The following is a 15,254-nucleotide window of genomic DNA, read 5'->3' on the forward strand; positions in this document are numbered from 1 at the left end:
TAAAATCAAATTTTTGTTGACTTCAATGAGGAGCGTAGCAGGTAGTGCAGGTGAAAGCTAACCCATGTTTAGGACCAACCAAAACCGTTCACAGTGTCAACTGGAGAGAAAATGTCTTCCCATTTTTTTTTTTCAAAGCGATCTGCAGAAAGACATATGAATCAAGAAATCCAATCTTCTTTTAACTATAACAGGACCTCCAATCCACCTCTGGCCTTTGAATAAGAAGAATTCCGTGGAAGCATCCTCATGCTCTTTAATTTCTTTAAGAATCTCTCAAGATATGAGATTCCTGACTCATTTTCATGCTACCAAAACCCAATAATTGGTTGAGCTTTTAGTTTTTCTTTAATGGCTGCTGAATGTTGTATTTTGAAGGGACGGGGGTTGATGGGTATTGAATATTATCAGAACACCCAAGTGAAGGTGTTCCTCCCGGCCAATTACACATCTGAGTCATGTCGACTTGGGGATCCATTGGCCACAGGCAAAATCCTAGCGACAACGACAAGATTAATATTACTGTGCTTGAGCACACAAAAGTTGAAGAAAAAGTCCGAATTAGGTTGCAAAAGACTACAGTGAAAGAATATTGCAGTGGATCTCAGAAGTTCTGTCAAAGGGGGCCTCCACTTTATTTAATTGTTGGCAGATGGAAGCTAGAGTTTATTGGCCTCGCGTGGCTAGAATAGGTTGGGATCGCTGGTTTTTTATGATCATTGGATTCCTGCCACAATCATCCTATATTCTGGTTTCTTTGTTCTGAATATTCTAAGAGTCAAGTTGCATAACATTGGCCGTTCATGGTTGTTGTGCGTGTGACTTCTGTTAGTAACTGTGTGGAGTACTTGAGAAGGTCATCGTTGTCGATTGTTTAAGATCTAAGCAAATTTCGGAAGATTTGTTTTGTTGTTGCTTGGTGCGCTGTTTTTCTGCCGTGGGAATCAGTTACCGTTCGATTCTCTTGAGCATGTCTTCGAGCAAGACAGAGTTAGGTGTACCTTTTGAGATCATACAACTTTTCGCAGGATTCTTATGCTCCTCTGAGAAGGGTTTATTCATGACTAGATTATCTGTTCCAAATATAAAAAACAAACAACAGTTTTTTTCTTTTTTTTTGTTGAAATCTAGTTCATATTGCATAATTGATGAAATCTACTGAATGTTTAGAAGAAAATCATTTATTTACTACAAAAAGTGTAAATATTAATGCCGCTAAACCTTCAAGTTCAGTTTTCATGCATTTGGTTATCCCCATTTGGGCAGAGACACTTGGTCACACTTTTTAGCAGCACAAAATTCTTTTGCAGCTATTCAGTCTTCTTAAATAAAAAAGGTAGGCAAGGTCAATTTTATTACCCAGCTCACAACTCATCCTATTAGTCGATTTCACTATAAATTAAGCCAAAATTTTACAAACAAAACAAATGATTGTATGAGACCAAAGTTTATAATCTCTTTTAATATTCGTTCTAACTCCTTTCACATAAAAGAGACATTTCTTTATCTCGAATCTGAGATCCAAAATGATCAAAGATGACTGAGGATCTCAAATTCACTTGAGATACGAGGTTTTGGCGACATACGTAGGATCTCAAATCCTCATTTTTTAGAGTCACAAAATCCGGCATTTTTACCTTTGTGGGTAGATGTATAATTCACGAGATATAATTTCTACCGAACATTTGGGTACACTTGTTTCAAGTGTTTGATCTAACAACACGCCAGAAAAAATGCCAACCTATGGAAAAAAACAAGTGAATAATGTGTCAATTATATACATCAGATTGTTTGTGACCATCAAATATCTAATCGCACAAAAGTTGCATCTTTCGACAACTTTCTTACAAGGCAGAGCCACAATGAGATAATTATGAGTGAGTCCAGCACGCGTCACGATCTCACGGCAGGTTCATTCATTACTTCATCACCAACACGTCTTATGCAGATTAAAAAAAAACACACACAATGCTTTTTCTTGGATTTTCGTAGCTGCACTGAAGATAATTTTACATTTAAACATTTGCATTTTCTTATAATTATTGAACAATGTTACTTGCTCTTCTTTTATTTATGACAAAATAGATAAATGTATGTAGGATAGATCGAAGCAACGGAGGTGAGAGAGAGAGAGATGAAGGTTTTCTGTGTCTTTACTTTCCTGTGAGGATTCTTTCCTCCCCAGGAAAAATTCTGCCCGCTTTTGTCCCTTTTCTCTTTCTATACGCCTTTCCGACTTACTCGTTGCCTTTGCCGTTGGCGTTGTTTTCTCTCTCTTCTGTGGCAAGGTTTTTGGGGAGGAATGCCGCTAGATCAGTAAGAGTTGTTAGCGATGCAGGATATTGCCGGGGAATTATATTATGGTTAGGGTTTCTGCTGGTTAAGTAATACCAGGGAGAGGGGAAGCGCGGCGCTGAAGTATCGGAGGCCGGCTTCGTGGCAGAGGAGCCCGTTTTTTGAGGAAGATTCTCGATCATACAGCCATCGAAACTTGCTGGGGGTTGGCGTCGGCGAGAGTCTGAGAGGAGTCGGCAATTGCTGAAGCTAGTGGTCGCAAGGGAGGAGTTCTGAATGGTCGGGAGGGGGTGAATGAGTCGATGATTGCCGAGGAAAGGAGGAAGCGCGTTGTGGTTTAGTATGGTTGGCGACATTCGATCGCGGAGGAGAACGGCAGGGAGGATGCGAGAGTTTTGGTAGAATGGTAGCAGTGAGTTGGTGTTTTTCAGTTAAGAGCTAGGTGGATCGTGGATCATTTGTGCATGGGATTTTACTTTCTTCTGAAATGAGATTGATATTGTTCTTTAAAACCCTTTGAGCACGTTTGATGTGATTCTTAGTTCGGAGTCTAAGTCAGAATTTGAAGCACGTACATAGTTTTTTGGGACAGAAAGATTTGGGAAAACAATCAAAGGAAAGAAGTGAGGGAAGGGAAGGAATTTTTCGAAGGCAAAGAGAGTCCTTTCAGAGAATCACTGTATTTTTTGCCTTTCTAAACGGTGACGGTAGCCATTTTTGGAGAACAATTTCAAGTTTCCGGAGAAGCCACGATCAGGATACGTTTTTCGGGTTTTACTTATTGAAATGAGGAGCCCTTAGTGATTGTCTTTCAGCCATTTGTTGTCTTTCGGAGAAGAAAGATCCCGTTCGACATAAAGGTACTTGATTCTGAACTCTGTACCTTCCTCGCTTTATAAATTATACCTTGGGATTATCGTCTGTTACATAGCAGAGGAATTAGTATTACTTTCTGCTTAACTTTAATTTGTGAATGCGTTGTTCAAATGGATGCCATTTCACGAAGATCCTTGCGATTATACTCCCGCTTATCTCTGGTACTGCCTCTCAGGATGTTAGTTCATACTGGTAATGTCAATTCTATTTTGCCGGAGCCAAAAAGAACTGTCGATAGTAGTGTAGGGATCTTTTGGGATTTGGATAATAAACCACCAACCTCGGTTCCTCCTTATGATGCTGCTGTTAGGCTTAAGATAGCTGCTTCAGGATTTGGTGTGGTGCGATACATGGTGGCGTATGCAAATAGACATGCTTTCACTTACGTTCCACCAGATGTGAGATTACAAAGGAGAGAGAGGAAGGCGTTGGATCGTGCAGAAAGTAGAGGATTGGCAAAACCTGATGTTCCATATATTTGTCGAGTATGTGGGAGGAAATTCCACACAAACGTCAAGCTAGTTAATCATTTCAAGGAATTGCACGAGAGAGAGCAGATAAAGCGGATGAATCGACTCAACTCAGCTAAGGGGAAACGGAGGATAGAGTTGGCCGGCAAGATGGCAATGAAAATAGAGAAGTACAAGGCTGCAGCTAGAGATATCTTGACTCCGAAGGTTGGATACGGACTGGCTGGTGAAATCAAACGCGCGGGTTTCTGGGTTAGGACGGTACCTGATAAGCCACAAGCCGCTGACATTGCACTTAGAGATCATATACTGGAGACAATGGAGCGTGGACTTAAGTGCTTGGTTCTTGTGTCAGATGACTCAGATTTTGTTGATGTATTGAAGGAGGCGAGGTATAAAAGTCTGAAAACAGTTGTAGTAGGGGATAAAAATGATGGAGCACTCAAAAGATGTGCTGACACCAGTTTCTCATGGCATGACATTGCATCCGGAAAGGCTAAGAAGGAAGCTGTATCAACTGTAAGCCGATGGAATGATCGTGAAATATTGAAGAAACTGGAGTGGACTTATGTACCGAAGGTTGAGATCAGTGATTCTGTTGATTTTGAACTTGAAACAGATACAGAGTGTGAGAATGCATGTATCCATACAGATGAGGGCCTAGAGGGAAATCAAAATTCCAGTCCATGGTGGAAATTGGACTCTGATTCTGATAACATAATTTCTAAGTGATGGTGATTGGAACTTGAAACAGATTCGGAGTGTGAGAATGCACATATCCACACTGATGAGGGCCTACAGGAAATCAAAATTCCAGTCCATGGTGGAAATTGGACTCTGATTCTGATAACATAATTTCTAAGTGATGTTTCATATTTTTATACAATCCAGAAATATGTTGAAATTGATTTCCTTTTTCAATTTGAAATGCAAAACAAACTTTCTGGCACTGACTAAAATCATCTTGCTTTGGTCGTTTATAAAGTAGGTATTTTTTTTCCCTATATGTTTGTTTATGATTATCATTCATTGTGTTCTCTTTAGTGGACGTACAAGGTTAACAAGGAAGAAGCCACAATATTGACAATAACAGCCTAGAAAGGCAATGAAACAGCAGAATTCTTGATCGTGCCCCTTTACGTTTCAAATTGAGGAGGATACACACACAAAAAATCCCCTGTTTGGCATTGTGAGAGAGAGGTTTATACATCAGACAAGAGGGTTACTTTTACTTTTTAGTGTTTGGTTGGGATTTGTACTCCTTTCGGTTTGTGGCTTGCCATGGATTGAAAGTATCTTTTGAATTAAACAGTATTGTCTTGAATTCTCTCAAACAAATAAATTAAAAGACCAATCAGTTTCAGCAGTTGATGAAACAGGTTAGTATTGTGAAAGCCAAAAGCAAATTCCATGTAGTTGGACAACTTTTAGACAGGTTTTTCAGCTATCAGTTGACATTCTTAAATTTAATCCTGGTCTTCCCATTCAACTTGTAAGGGGAAGCGACAGTCTGGAAGATGAAGCATCATCAACTAGGAGACGGCACTAACTCAACACCAGAGGATCGATGTCACCCATCAAACTCTTCCATATCCCTTATGGAATAGTCATCGTTTCTTCGATCGTACATTTTCAAACAACTCCTGCTATTTGTTCCCAAGGACTGAGGTACTTCTATGGCCTGCCTAGGGCTTAGATAACCTGCGTATCGGTGAAGTTCTTAAACTCAATTATCTATTTAGGAATTTCAGTCTGATCTCCCATTCAACTTCTAAAGTGAAGTGACAGTCTGGAAGAGGAAATGCCATCAGCTAGGAGAAAATGCAAACTCAACGTCCAGAGTATCAAGCTCACCCGTCAATTCTTCCATATCCCTTATGGGTTGCAGTTCACAGATTGTCTTTTTAATTCTTGTACTATGATTGTCAAACAACTTACCACAATTTGTTTCGAAGGGCTGAGGTAGCTCTATGTGCTTCAAAGACCTTAAATTTACCTGTCTGTGTCTAATTAAATTCATTCATTAAAGTTCTTAACCTCATTTATCTATTTGGAAATTCCATTCACCGTCTTTATGGATGTTAGCCTCTTGAGTTCCAAATGCATGAGAGGCTATCTCATTTTTATTGTTATTCTGTTTTATTTGGTGGAGCTATGTCTCTTTCCCCTTAGTGAATATCAACATGGAAAAATGCCACATCATAACAATCACAACTGGGGAAGTCTGTGGACCAGGAGAAATGTCCTGATTTCTAGATCTGGCCTGTTGACTTTGAAAAGAAGAGGCTATTCCCCATTTGGCCAGTGTATAAGAGAGCCATATATGTCAGACAAGAAGGTAATTTCAGTGGTAGTTCGGGTGTGTCTTTCTTTCAATTTTTTGGGCTTCTATGAATTGGAAGTATCTTTAAGTCAAATATCAGTGCCTCTGATTTCTATAAACCAACTAAATTATAAGCCTCAGTTCCAGCAGTCGGACAAAACTAGTGAACTGTTTTGTTTGCAAAAGTGAAAAACATATTCCATGGAGGAGTTGCACAAGTTTTAGTGATATTGTTAGCCAGTATAAGCTTCTAGTTATCTTTCCATTCACCTTCTATGGGATATCAATTTCCTTACGAGATGCAGTTCTGAGTTCACAGATCAAAGTTTTTGACTTTTATTTTGCATTCTCAAACAACTCCTACAATTTGTTTCCAAAGGCTGAGGTACCTCTATAGGCTTCAAAAAGCACCTAGCTTACCTGTCTTTACATGTCTGATTGGATTTAATCATTTAAGTTCTTAAGCTGGATTGTCTGTTTGGCAATTCAGTTCTTCTCCTGTTGCACGTCATACATGAACAATGTGAAAAGTTCAATTTTCTTAACTTGGTTGACTTAACTTCTTAAATGTTCTTGACTGCATCAGTCGAGTGATCCATAGAATTCAAGAATGCCTGTGTTAAACTTGGCTTCTTGTGCATCCTAACCATGCAGTTTTAAAAATTTTCATTATTGGTGTCCTAGGTTGAAAGGCAGCTAAAATATTGTCTCCCCTCCATTATTCTTATTATTATGGAACTTCATTAACCACTACTTTGGAAGCATCCCTTCATCATCCTGCTTCAATTAGTCAATCTTACGATATTAAATTACTGGAAATACTCTACAGTTTGAGAATATGCTTGCGTAATTGAGATGTCATTGTGGGTTTTCCGAAATACGTTGTAGTGGCAAAACTCATGTTACGTGTAAGACATGCATCGTCACAAATATCAGTCAGGTAAGATCTTGGCAAGGGTACTGCTAAAGCGAGTCTGTAGTCTGTACCTTTTTTATTTTGTTTTTACAAGGAACTTGCAGAAAATGTATTCCAGTACCATTGTTGTAAGTTTTTCTTTTTGGAGTTTTTCAAGTTTATTATGATTAACTGGCATATTCTTCATTCTGGAAAAGGGCTTTCTGAGACATGCTGAGTTAGAAATTTCATATAGTTGTATTATATGCAAGTGATTGGTTTGCCTATGAGCACATGCAGACACACACATAACATCTATTTTGAAATATTATTGAGTGTATTTTTTTTTAAGATTCTTTCTTTGTCTTAGTGTCTTGTAAATTTTTGTATTTTTAACTTTTTTCTTATTGTTTTTACTGGAAGTTGCAGTCTGATGGCAACTCTTGTGGATCCTCCAAATGGAGTTGGAAACAAAGGCAAACATTATTACTCAATGTGGCAAACATTGTTTGAGGTAGACACAAAGTACATCCCAATAAAGCCAATTGGTAGAGGAGCATACGGTATAGTTTGTTCCTCAATTAATAGAGAAACTAATGAAAAGGTTGCTATCAAGAAGATACATAATGCCTTTGACAATCGTGTGGATGCACTCAGAACTCTGAGAGAATTAATGCTTCTTCGTCATCTTAGACATGAAAATGTGATTGCTTTGAAGGATATTATGCTGCCTACAAATAGGAGTAACTTTAGGGATGTCTATCTGGTTTATGAACTCATGGACACTGATTTGCATCAAATTATCAAGTCTTCTCAGGCTCTTTCGAACGATCATTGCCAGTATTTCCTGTTTCAGGTATGTCCTTTCTCATACTAGCACATTACAATGACATTAAAGGAATTCAATTTTTTTTTAGATGCTGCGCAGCTGCAGTATGCAAGAAGTGCTTCAAGAGTTTTTCTGAATCTCTTCAGTTGTTCCATTGCTAACACAAACTTGGTTAGGTCTTTCTTGAAGGAAACTAATCACTTCATGCATGACATATAAAATTGTTACTCCTAAATTCAATTGCAATGCAAATAATAATGTTTTGTTCTGCATTTTGCATCTTTTTCCCTCTGTTTTTCATTTCCTTCGCTCTGGTGCTTCTAATGTTGAAATGTGCCATTCATGGCTTCAGGCTTTTCGTATGTTGCCATTGATAGAGTAACATATCTCGCACATGCACACATATATGCATTCTGGAAGGATGAACAAAGCAGATGATTCTATTTCAGGCATAGTGGGTGCAGGATTATCCATTTATTTTCCACCAAAAAAGAAACAACAGATAAGAAAATCTTTTTTGTGATCTGAAGCTAATGCTTTCCATGGTGTAGAAGAAATTTTCCCTGTAGTCAGACTTAATTTCCTTCCTTTATAATTTTCTTCTCTTTTCTCTGTTAGGACCATCATAGTTCTTTGCTTCTCATTGGCACCATCCGGAAACAAATGACAGACCTCAAGAATGAACTTTCTGCTAAAGTCATTGATCTAATAATGTTTTTTATCTACTTGCAAAGCTCTATCATCTTCTAACTTTATTTTCCTGGAACTCTTGTTAGTCATTTCTTGATCTTGAAATTTTGGGTACTTAATATTCTTTAATCACATCTGAATTTGAAATGTCTACATGAAAAAGTATAATCCAGATCATGTACAAGGCAATAATGACTGATCTAACTCTGACTGGGTGGTCCTCTAGTGTTTTGTCAATTTAACCATCTATTCTCAGGGGACATGCTTGTTTCCCCAAGCTTTGGTATGTAATCATGATATACTGTTGATGGATACTTTGATATTTTGGCAGTTGCTTAGAGGCCTCAAATACTTGCACTCAGCTAACATCCTCCACCGTGACTTAAAGCCTGGCAACCTCCTTGTGAATGCAAACTGTGACTTGAAAATCTGTGACTTCGGCCTTGCTCGCACCAGCAGTGGCAAGGGAGAGTTCATGACGGAGTATGTTGTGACACGCTGGTATCGGGCACCTGAGCTCCTCTGCTGTGACAACTATGGCCCCTCCATTGACGTCTGGTCTGTTGGATGTATTTTTGCTGAGCTGCTGGGACGGAAACCAATTTTCCCTGGAAAGGAATGTCTCGATCAACTGAAGCTGATAATCAATGTCTTGGGCAGCATGGATGACTGCAATTTCGATTTCATTGACAACCCAAGGGCTCGGAAATACCTAAAGTCCTTGCCTTTCTCTCCTGGAACTCCATTGACACGACTCTATCCACATGCAAACCCATTGGCAATTGACTTGCTACAGAGAATGCTTGTATTTGATCCATCAAAGAGAATTAGTGTCGCTGATGCGCTCCAGCATCCATACATGGCACCCCTCTATGATCCAAGGCTTGATCCACCGGCACAGGTACCAATTATTCTTGACCTAGATGAGGACCTGAGTGAAGATATGATTAGAGAGTTGATGTGGAAGGAAATGCTTCACTATCATCCAGAGGTTACCCTAGCCAACTCATAGACTGTCTCAAGCCCGACATTTTTAGCTTTATATGATGTGGAGAAAAGAAGCTAATATGGTGCTGTAATATACAGTCCTAAATTATCCCAGGAAGTTGAGAAGCATTTTAGGAAAGGTATTTGCTGTAACTCCTGGCGCAAACTTGTGTTAGAGTTTTTCTACTAATAATGCACGTCTTCTTTGAAGATTTTACGTGGTAAGCGTGTTTTTGGCTTAAAATCTGTATATATTGTCTGTAAGAGTATGTATTGTACATTTGATATGTGATCATGCGACGGTATTTTGTTAAGATGAAAGGTTATAATGCATCTTTGTTGTTTCGTCTTTGAAGTATTCATGTCAGACTTTATCCAAGGCGTACTCTGGAGTGAAAATTTTATCTGAAATTGTTGGGCTGCAGTCTCATAACTTTAGTCTTCTTTCCTGTGTGTGTGTGTGTGTGTGGGCGGCTGCACACCCTCACATCTCGTTTTTTTATGAGTCATTCATAAGATCATATTTATAGGGTTAAATTGCATTAAATGTCTGAATTTACTTCAAGGGGTCTGACTTTTGTTTGTGACCTAAGCGGTGTATATATATATATATATATATATATATCCCTTCACGCACAGACAGGCAGACACATGTCCTAAAAGCAGATCAAGTTAACAAGACAATTGGATTAATTCGTAGTTTCAGATCTACCACATTAGCTATGAACGGATTATATAGGTGTGATTCAAGGCTACAAAGAACTCTAAAAGAAAACATGAACACTTGGCATATGGTGGGTAGCGGCAGACGTCTTGGGAAAAAACATAGCGCGTCCTGCAGGCTGCAAGTGCACCCTAAATGTGTCAAGAATAAATGTCAAATTTAATACATTTTCCTTTCTTAGATATTAGTACATTTTTCCTTTCTTAGATGTGCATTTCTAACCTCATCAGGGAAGCGTCCGTAAGACTTTGCTCTTTGATATAATGTAAGATCACCTGTAAGAAAAGGACACGGCGGAAGCCAGAAGGAATTCTATATTACAGATCGCTTGACGGTGGAGGTCTGGAGACTCGAAGGACAGACCTCCAGCTTGGACACCAAAGCTTGATTAATGTTTTTGATTTGATGTACAGTTTATGTATCTTTCCTTACTGTTTCTTTACTGTTTTTCGTATGGTTTATACAGATTGCCCTTATTTTGCAATGAACGGGTATCTGCCTACCCAGCTTATTTGAATTATACGCATTGACTGATCAATGACTGGTGTGTTCCGGATATGTGTCTCACATGGACTATATAAATGGAGCAAATTTTTTTGACGTAAAATGACACAATTAGGATTTGTCACCCATTTTGGCGGAACATCCACGATTTTCCTTTGATGGATGACATGATCCCTATGTCCAGCATCGCTGAGCCGGGGAAGAAATATCTAACACCGACAGATCAATCACCGATACGAGCTCACTTGGTCTCAGCTCAAGCTTTGCAAAGCTTTAGGTTCCATAAAGGTCGCCTGTGCAGGTAACTGAGTCGACACAATCTACCATGCTTTTTTATATAAGCAAGAGAGAAGCTCAAACATGTTGATCAAGATCATTGTGAATCCGATCTGGGTCCATGGCAGTTGGGGACTTGGAGATAGGGCTTCTTAATCATGACAGAAATGGTGCACACCATTATTCGAGCTTTGAACAGACATGAAAAAGAGACCCGCCTCATGGACTCCAACTGGCAACAGGCATGCTCATTTCTGCTTGCTTATGATCAACTTGTACTTGCACTTCCACTCTGGCTAGCCTGCAATCTCTTGGTTGGTGGTAAATCTTCTGCTGCATTAAAGCCATGGATTTTTTTCCCCTTTCTTTATGGGCAGTTTGGAAACAGTAACATTATGTTACTGTCTTATACATTTAGCCCAAAAATTAGTTAGATTCGATGAACACTTTAAAAAATATTTCATGAATCTGCCCCATTTTTTGAGGCCGATGCATGAAGCAGTTTGACAGTTGAAACACTATGTGAATGTTTCATGTATCTACCCAAAGATTAGAGTAAATTCATGGAACACTAGAACTAGGTATTCATGAATCAGCCATAATCTTTAGTGCAGATTCATGTAACACTTACAAAGTGCTCAATTTGACAATCCCTTAAGAAACGTAGCATAGTTTCAAGATTTGAATTTTGGAAAAGAAGAGAAGAAAACAAAGAAAAATATGCTGATAAGAGTTTAGAAAGGTCCAAAAATTGGTTGACCATGTGTTGTGAAAAAATGAGTACCCAAGAATCGGCAGATTCAAATTAAAATGGATACATTATTAACTCCAACAAAGGAGGTCATTCAGGACTTCCTGACAGTGTTTGAGCTTTTGTTGAATCAGCAAAACTGCAAAGCTTTTGTGTGTCTGGTTGAGCGAGAGAAGTATTCCGCTGGGGTCGAAGGAAGGAGTGCTGAAAGCCACTCATTGGTAAATAAGCTGCAAATCAAGCCATAGAAACCTTTAGCTACTGATCTGTAGCACAATGCAAGCGCGCAGGATATACTAGTCGTAGTGAAGAGAAGATGAATTTAGTAGACATGCGATTTTCCCTTTCTACTAGATATACTTTTTCGCACAGTACATAAATACTGGAAAATACAAAAGGTTTAATTTTTTTTGTTTATGTGTGCCATGAAGAAACTGTTCTAGAAGGATACGCTTAAGAATTCTTGCAACAACCTGAATTTGTAGTTTTTTTATCAACAATTCACTTTCTGGCTGCCCAACCTTTAAGTTACTGCATCTAATGAACTGCATTCATGATTTCTTTCTTGAGCAACTCATTTGAACTAATACAGTCTTTGTTCCTATATGAACTCAATTTTAGCACCAAACAAGTTTTGGAAATATGACTTATGAAAAACAGCACGAAGCGTCTATTGGTCGTCTCAATCAAACTCATTCTCTCCACCTCTTTAGCAACTACCAATCCCTGGTCTCTTCAATCGCAACAAGTCCTCTCCCATTCCCAGAACAAACAGTCGCTTGACCGCGTCAGGATGGTGCCTAGACTCGGTCAATTGAGTCCACTGCAAGGACTGGCACTGGATTCGGTCGCAGGTAGATTTGCTATTGGTGGCATAGGTCCCTGGATATGGAACTGGTTAGGAAACAAATATAATAGTCGAAGTTTCTCTCTCTTTCTTTTTTTTTTTTTAGTTGAGAAGTGGGATTGGTTAGTCTCCTACTGAATTACGCTAGGACACTCCTTGGGTTATTGAACTTTTGACAGCCTTTAACTCGAAGAACTTAAGTTCCCAGTAATGGACTTGAGGCGACCAGTCAAAACATGACTCCTATCTTGTCAGTCTAACACATTCAAAAAACTGCGTGAGTTTTCTTAGCTATCGTAGTAGCACATTAAAATTAGGCAGTCAAGTTTCAAGTCAGAGCATGTTCTACGCAGATATGCCATATGCATATGAAGCTCTGGAAACGTATATCCTCGAGTCTAAAATGCATGGAAAACCATCTTGGCGTTACTTCCTCATGCTTTAAAGGGCCTCATAAGAAGTTCTCAAGGGTCATTCATTGGTTTTCAAGACAGATAGCATCTGTAACAGAACTCAGAGGCTGAGATACATCAAAGGCTTCATCCGTTGTGGTTGGTAGCCATTCATCTAAGCCGATAAACAGCATCCAAGGCGCACCTGCTCATATCTCCAATCAAATCTACTGCATTTTAACTGCATTTTACCACCCTTGCTTTGGCGGATGTGACAAAGTAGCTTTGATTCTGGGTGACCTAAGGATAGCCTTTTCCTCAAATACCATGAGCATATGGTAAAGGCATTTGAACACCACCGGAAGCACCAGGGTCCCTCCATACTTTTCTAATTTTCTCTCACAACAAATATTTATGCTCCAAGAAGAGCAACAAAGCAAAAGCATGGCTGCCTACTATGCTTTCATTGCGCAACTTTGTTCCTTGTTGTGAAATTGTGCTTTCTTAATAAGAAACCAAAAGAGAGGTCACAAGACAAGATCTGCCACTTTAACTCTTTAGCTTTTTCATCTAAGGAGGCCCATCAGTGGAAAAGGAAACCTTGGGTCTAGATAAGCTTAGCTAGGCAGTCAAATATAAGCAGTGTTTGACTTTTTTGGAACTTGACAATGAGGGTGGTGGTCAGTACCAATATAAATGGCATTATATATTCTGTGCAAAGTTTATCCAACCTTGGGTTTATGAAGTTCATATCAAGCAAGAAGCTTCCCAGAAAGATGGTAGAAGCAAACAAATCTTGACCATTGATAAAAGGCATGAAAGCCAACAGTATTGAAAGGAAAAGAAGAAGCAACACACTCATATCCTAAAGTATTTGTCATCTTCTATGGATAGAAATCTCCATTCTTTGGCAACACGGATGCAGTTGGTTTGGTAGGTAAGGCAGCTTAATGGCACTTTTCCAAAAATCGCAGGAAGTTGGCACTTTTAGGTTTGAGAACTACTTTTTAACATGCTAAGACGTTGGGAGTTGTGAATTCTAGAAGCTCTTACAGATCAGAAACTTAACTAACAAAGGAAATCCAAAAGAATGTGCTCTCATTTAATGTGACTCATTAATGGGCCTTTGTTGCAAATAAGTGTCACCAATTATAACAGGAATGGCTTGGGCTTCATAGGAACAGGTTTTCACAATCTACACTGTCAGAGGAAGGAAGCTACAATAAGCAATTAGAGCTTGTCTGTAAGGTCAAAGATGCAACAGTTTTAGTGAAACAACCTTAGTTACTCTATATTTCAAACAGTATACTGAATTTAATTGACAAAGGGCATGTGCATGTTGATGTAAACATTTCTGTCAGATCATAATTCGGGCAATGTCTTTTGGCTGCTTACTGTTAAGTTATCCTTGTTAGTAAATATATATTTCTCTCCTCTCCTAAACCTACTTGACAAGTTGGTGGAAAATGATGGAGAACAGGAAGCTATGTAATGACATAACATCTGGCTGCTTTCAAGTAAATTCCTCATACTGAAAGAAACGTTTGGAGGTTGGGGGCATGTCTTTCACTAAAGCTGAAAAAAAAGGATACGGAATCAAAGGTGCACTAGCTGAGTGGAAGAACATGTTTCATATGTAGATGAAATAAAGGTACGAAAACAATGTATTCAATGGATGTGTACATGTTACCAGTTGGCATATCTATAAGATTGTACAATCTTGAGAAACAGAAAATGACATGTATATATACATCAGCCACATTGGGAGAGAGAAAGAGAGAGCGAGTGAGTGATAAGGAGAGAGAGAGAGAGACGTATTATGACTCGCTTCTTCTGATATAGCTAGTTACTTTACTTAGCCTTTGAGGAAAATAGAAGAAAAGTGGAAGGGAAAGAAAAAAATGGCTTTAGCTGGTCGATGGGAGTAGGGGACCCTTGCTGCCATTGTCTTCCCCTTACTGCCTCTTTTCCTTCACTAAAAGCAAGTGAAAGCTACAAAGATACACACTTGTTACAGAAGTACGAAAATTTCTCTGAAGGCCTTTTCAAAGATGTCCTTTTCCTCCGCAGAGCCCTCTGTCCCCTCTCCTCTTCTCTCTCTCTCTCTCTCTCTCTCTCTCTATATATATATATATATATTTATATATATATATATATATTTATATATATATTTATATATATGCACTTATGGCCTATTTGGCAGGCAATCATACCCTCCTTGAATAGACAATCAGGCTAAACTGCCCATTTACTATTATATAAACAGACCATTGAAATTTTGTGGGGGTCTATGATTCAGACAGCCATTTGATCGAAGAGCCATCGATTTTGAATAAGGAGGGCGTGCTGTAAGGAATATCAAGATACAACCAAAATAGATTGGTTCATTGACCAG

At 38.8% G+C, this 15,254-nt stretch overlaps 2 protein-coding genes across 4 annotated transcripts; both read left to right on the top strand.

Moving 5' to 3' along the window:
* Window positions 1-1,827: 1,827 nt before the first annotated feature.
* On the top strand, window positions 1,828-9,725 carry LOC116247009 (mitogen-activated protein kinase 3). 3 transcript variants are annotated; one of them, XM_031618954.2, is made up of 3 exons: window positions 1,828-1,910; window positions 7,289-7,715; window positions 8,710-9,725. In XM_031618954.2, the coding sequence occupies exons 2-3, from the start codon at window positions 7,293-7,295 to the stop codon at window positions 9,388-9,390; spliced, it is 1,104 nt and encodes a 367-aa protein (XP_031474814.1). In that variant the 5' UTR covers window positions 1,828-1,910; window positions 7,289-7,292; the 3' UTR covers window positions 9,391-9,725. The 3 variants fall into 3 exon arrangements, with proteins under 3 accessions (XP_031474814.1, XP_031474813.1, XP_031474812.1); XM_031618953.2 differs by lacking the exon at window positions 1,828-1,910 and adding an exon at window positions 2,026-3,155 and having other exon boundaries at window positions 7,283-7,715; XM_031618952.2 differs by lacking the exon at window positions 1,828-1,910 and adding an exon at window positions 2,037-3,155.
* Window positions 3,162-4,600, top strand: LOC116247010 (uncharacterized). The gene has a single exon (XM_031618955.2). It carries the CDS (start codon window positions 3,282-3,284, stop codon window positions 4,371-4,373), a length of 1,092 nt encoding a protein of 363 aa, XP_031474815.2. The 5' UTR covers window positions 3,162-3,281; the 3' UTR covers window positions 4,374-4,600.
* Window positions 9,726-15,254: the final 5,529 nt, after the last annotated feature.

The sequence above is a fragment of the Nymphaea colorata genome, chromosome 2, assembly GCF_008831285.2.
Source record: "Nymphaea colorata isolate Beijing-Zhang1983 chromosome 2, ASM883128v2, whole genome shotgun sequence".
Lineage (NCBI taxonomy): Eukaryota > Viridiplantae > Streptophyta > Magnoliopsida > Nymphaeales > Nymphaeaceae > Nymphaea > Nymphaea colorata.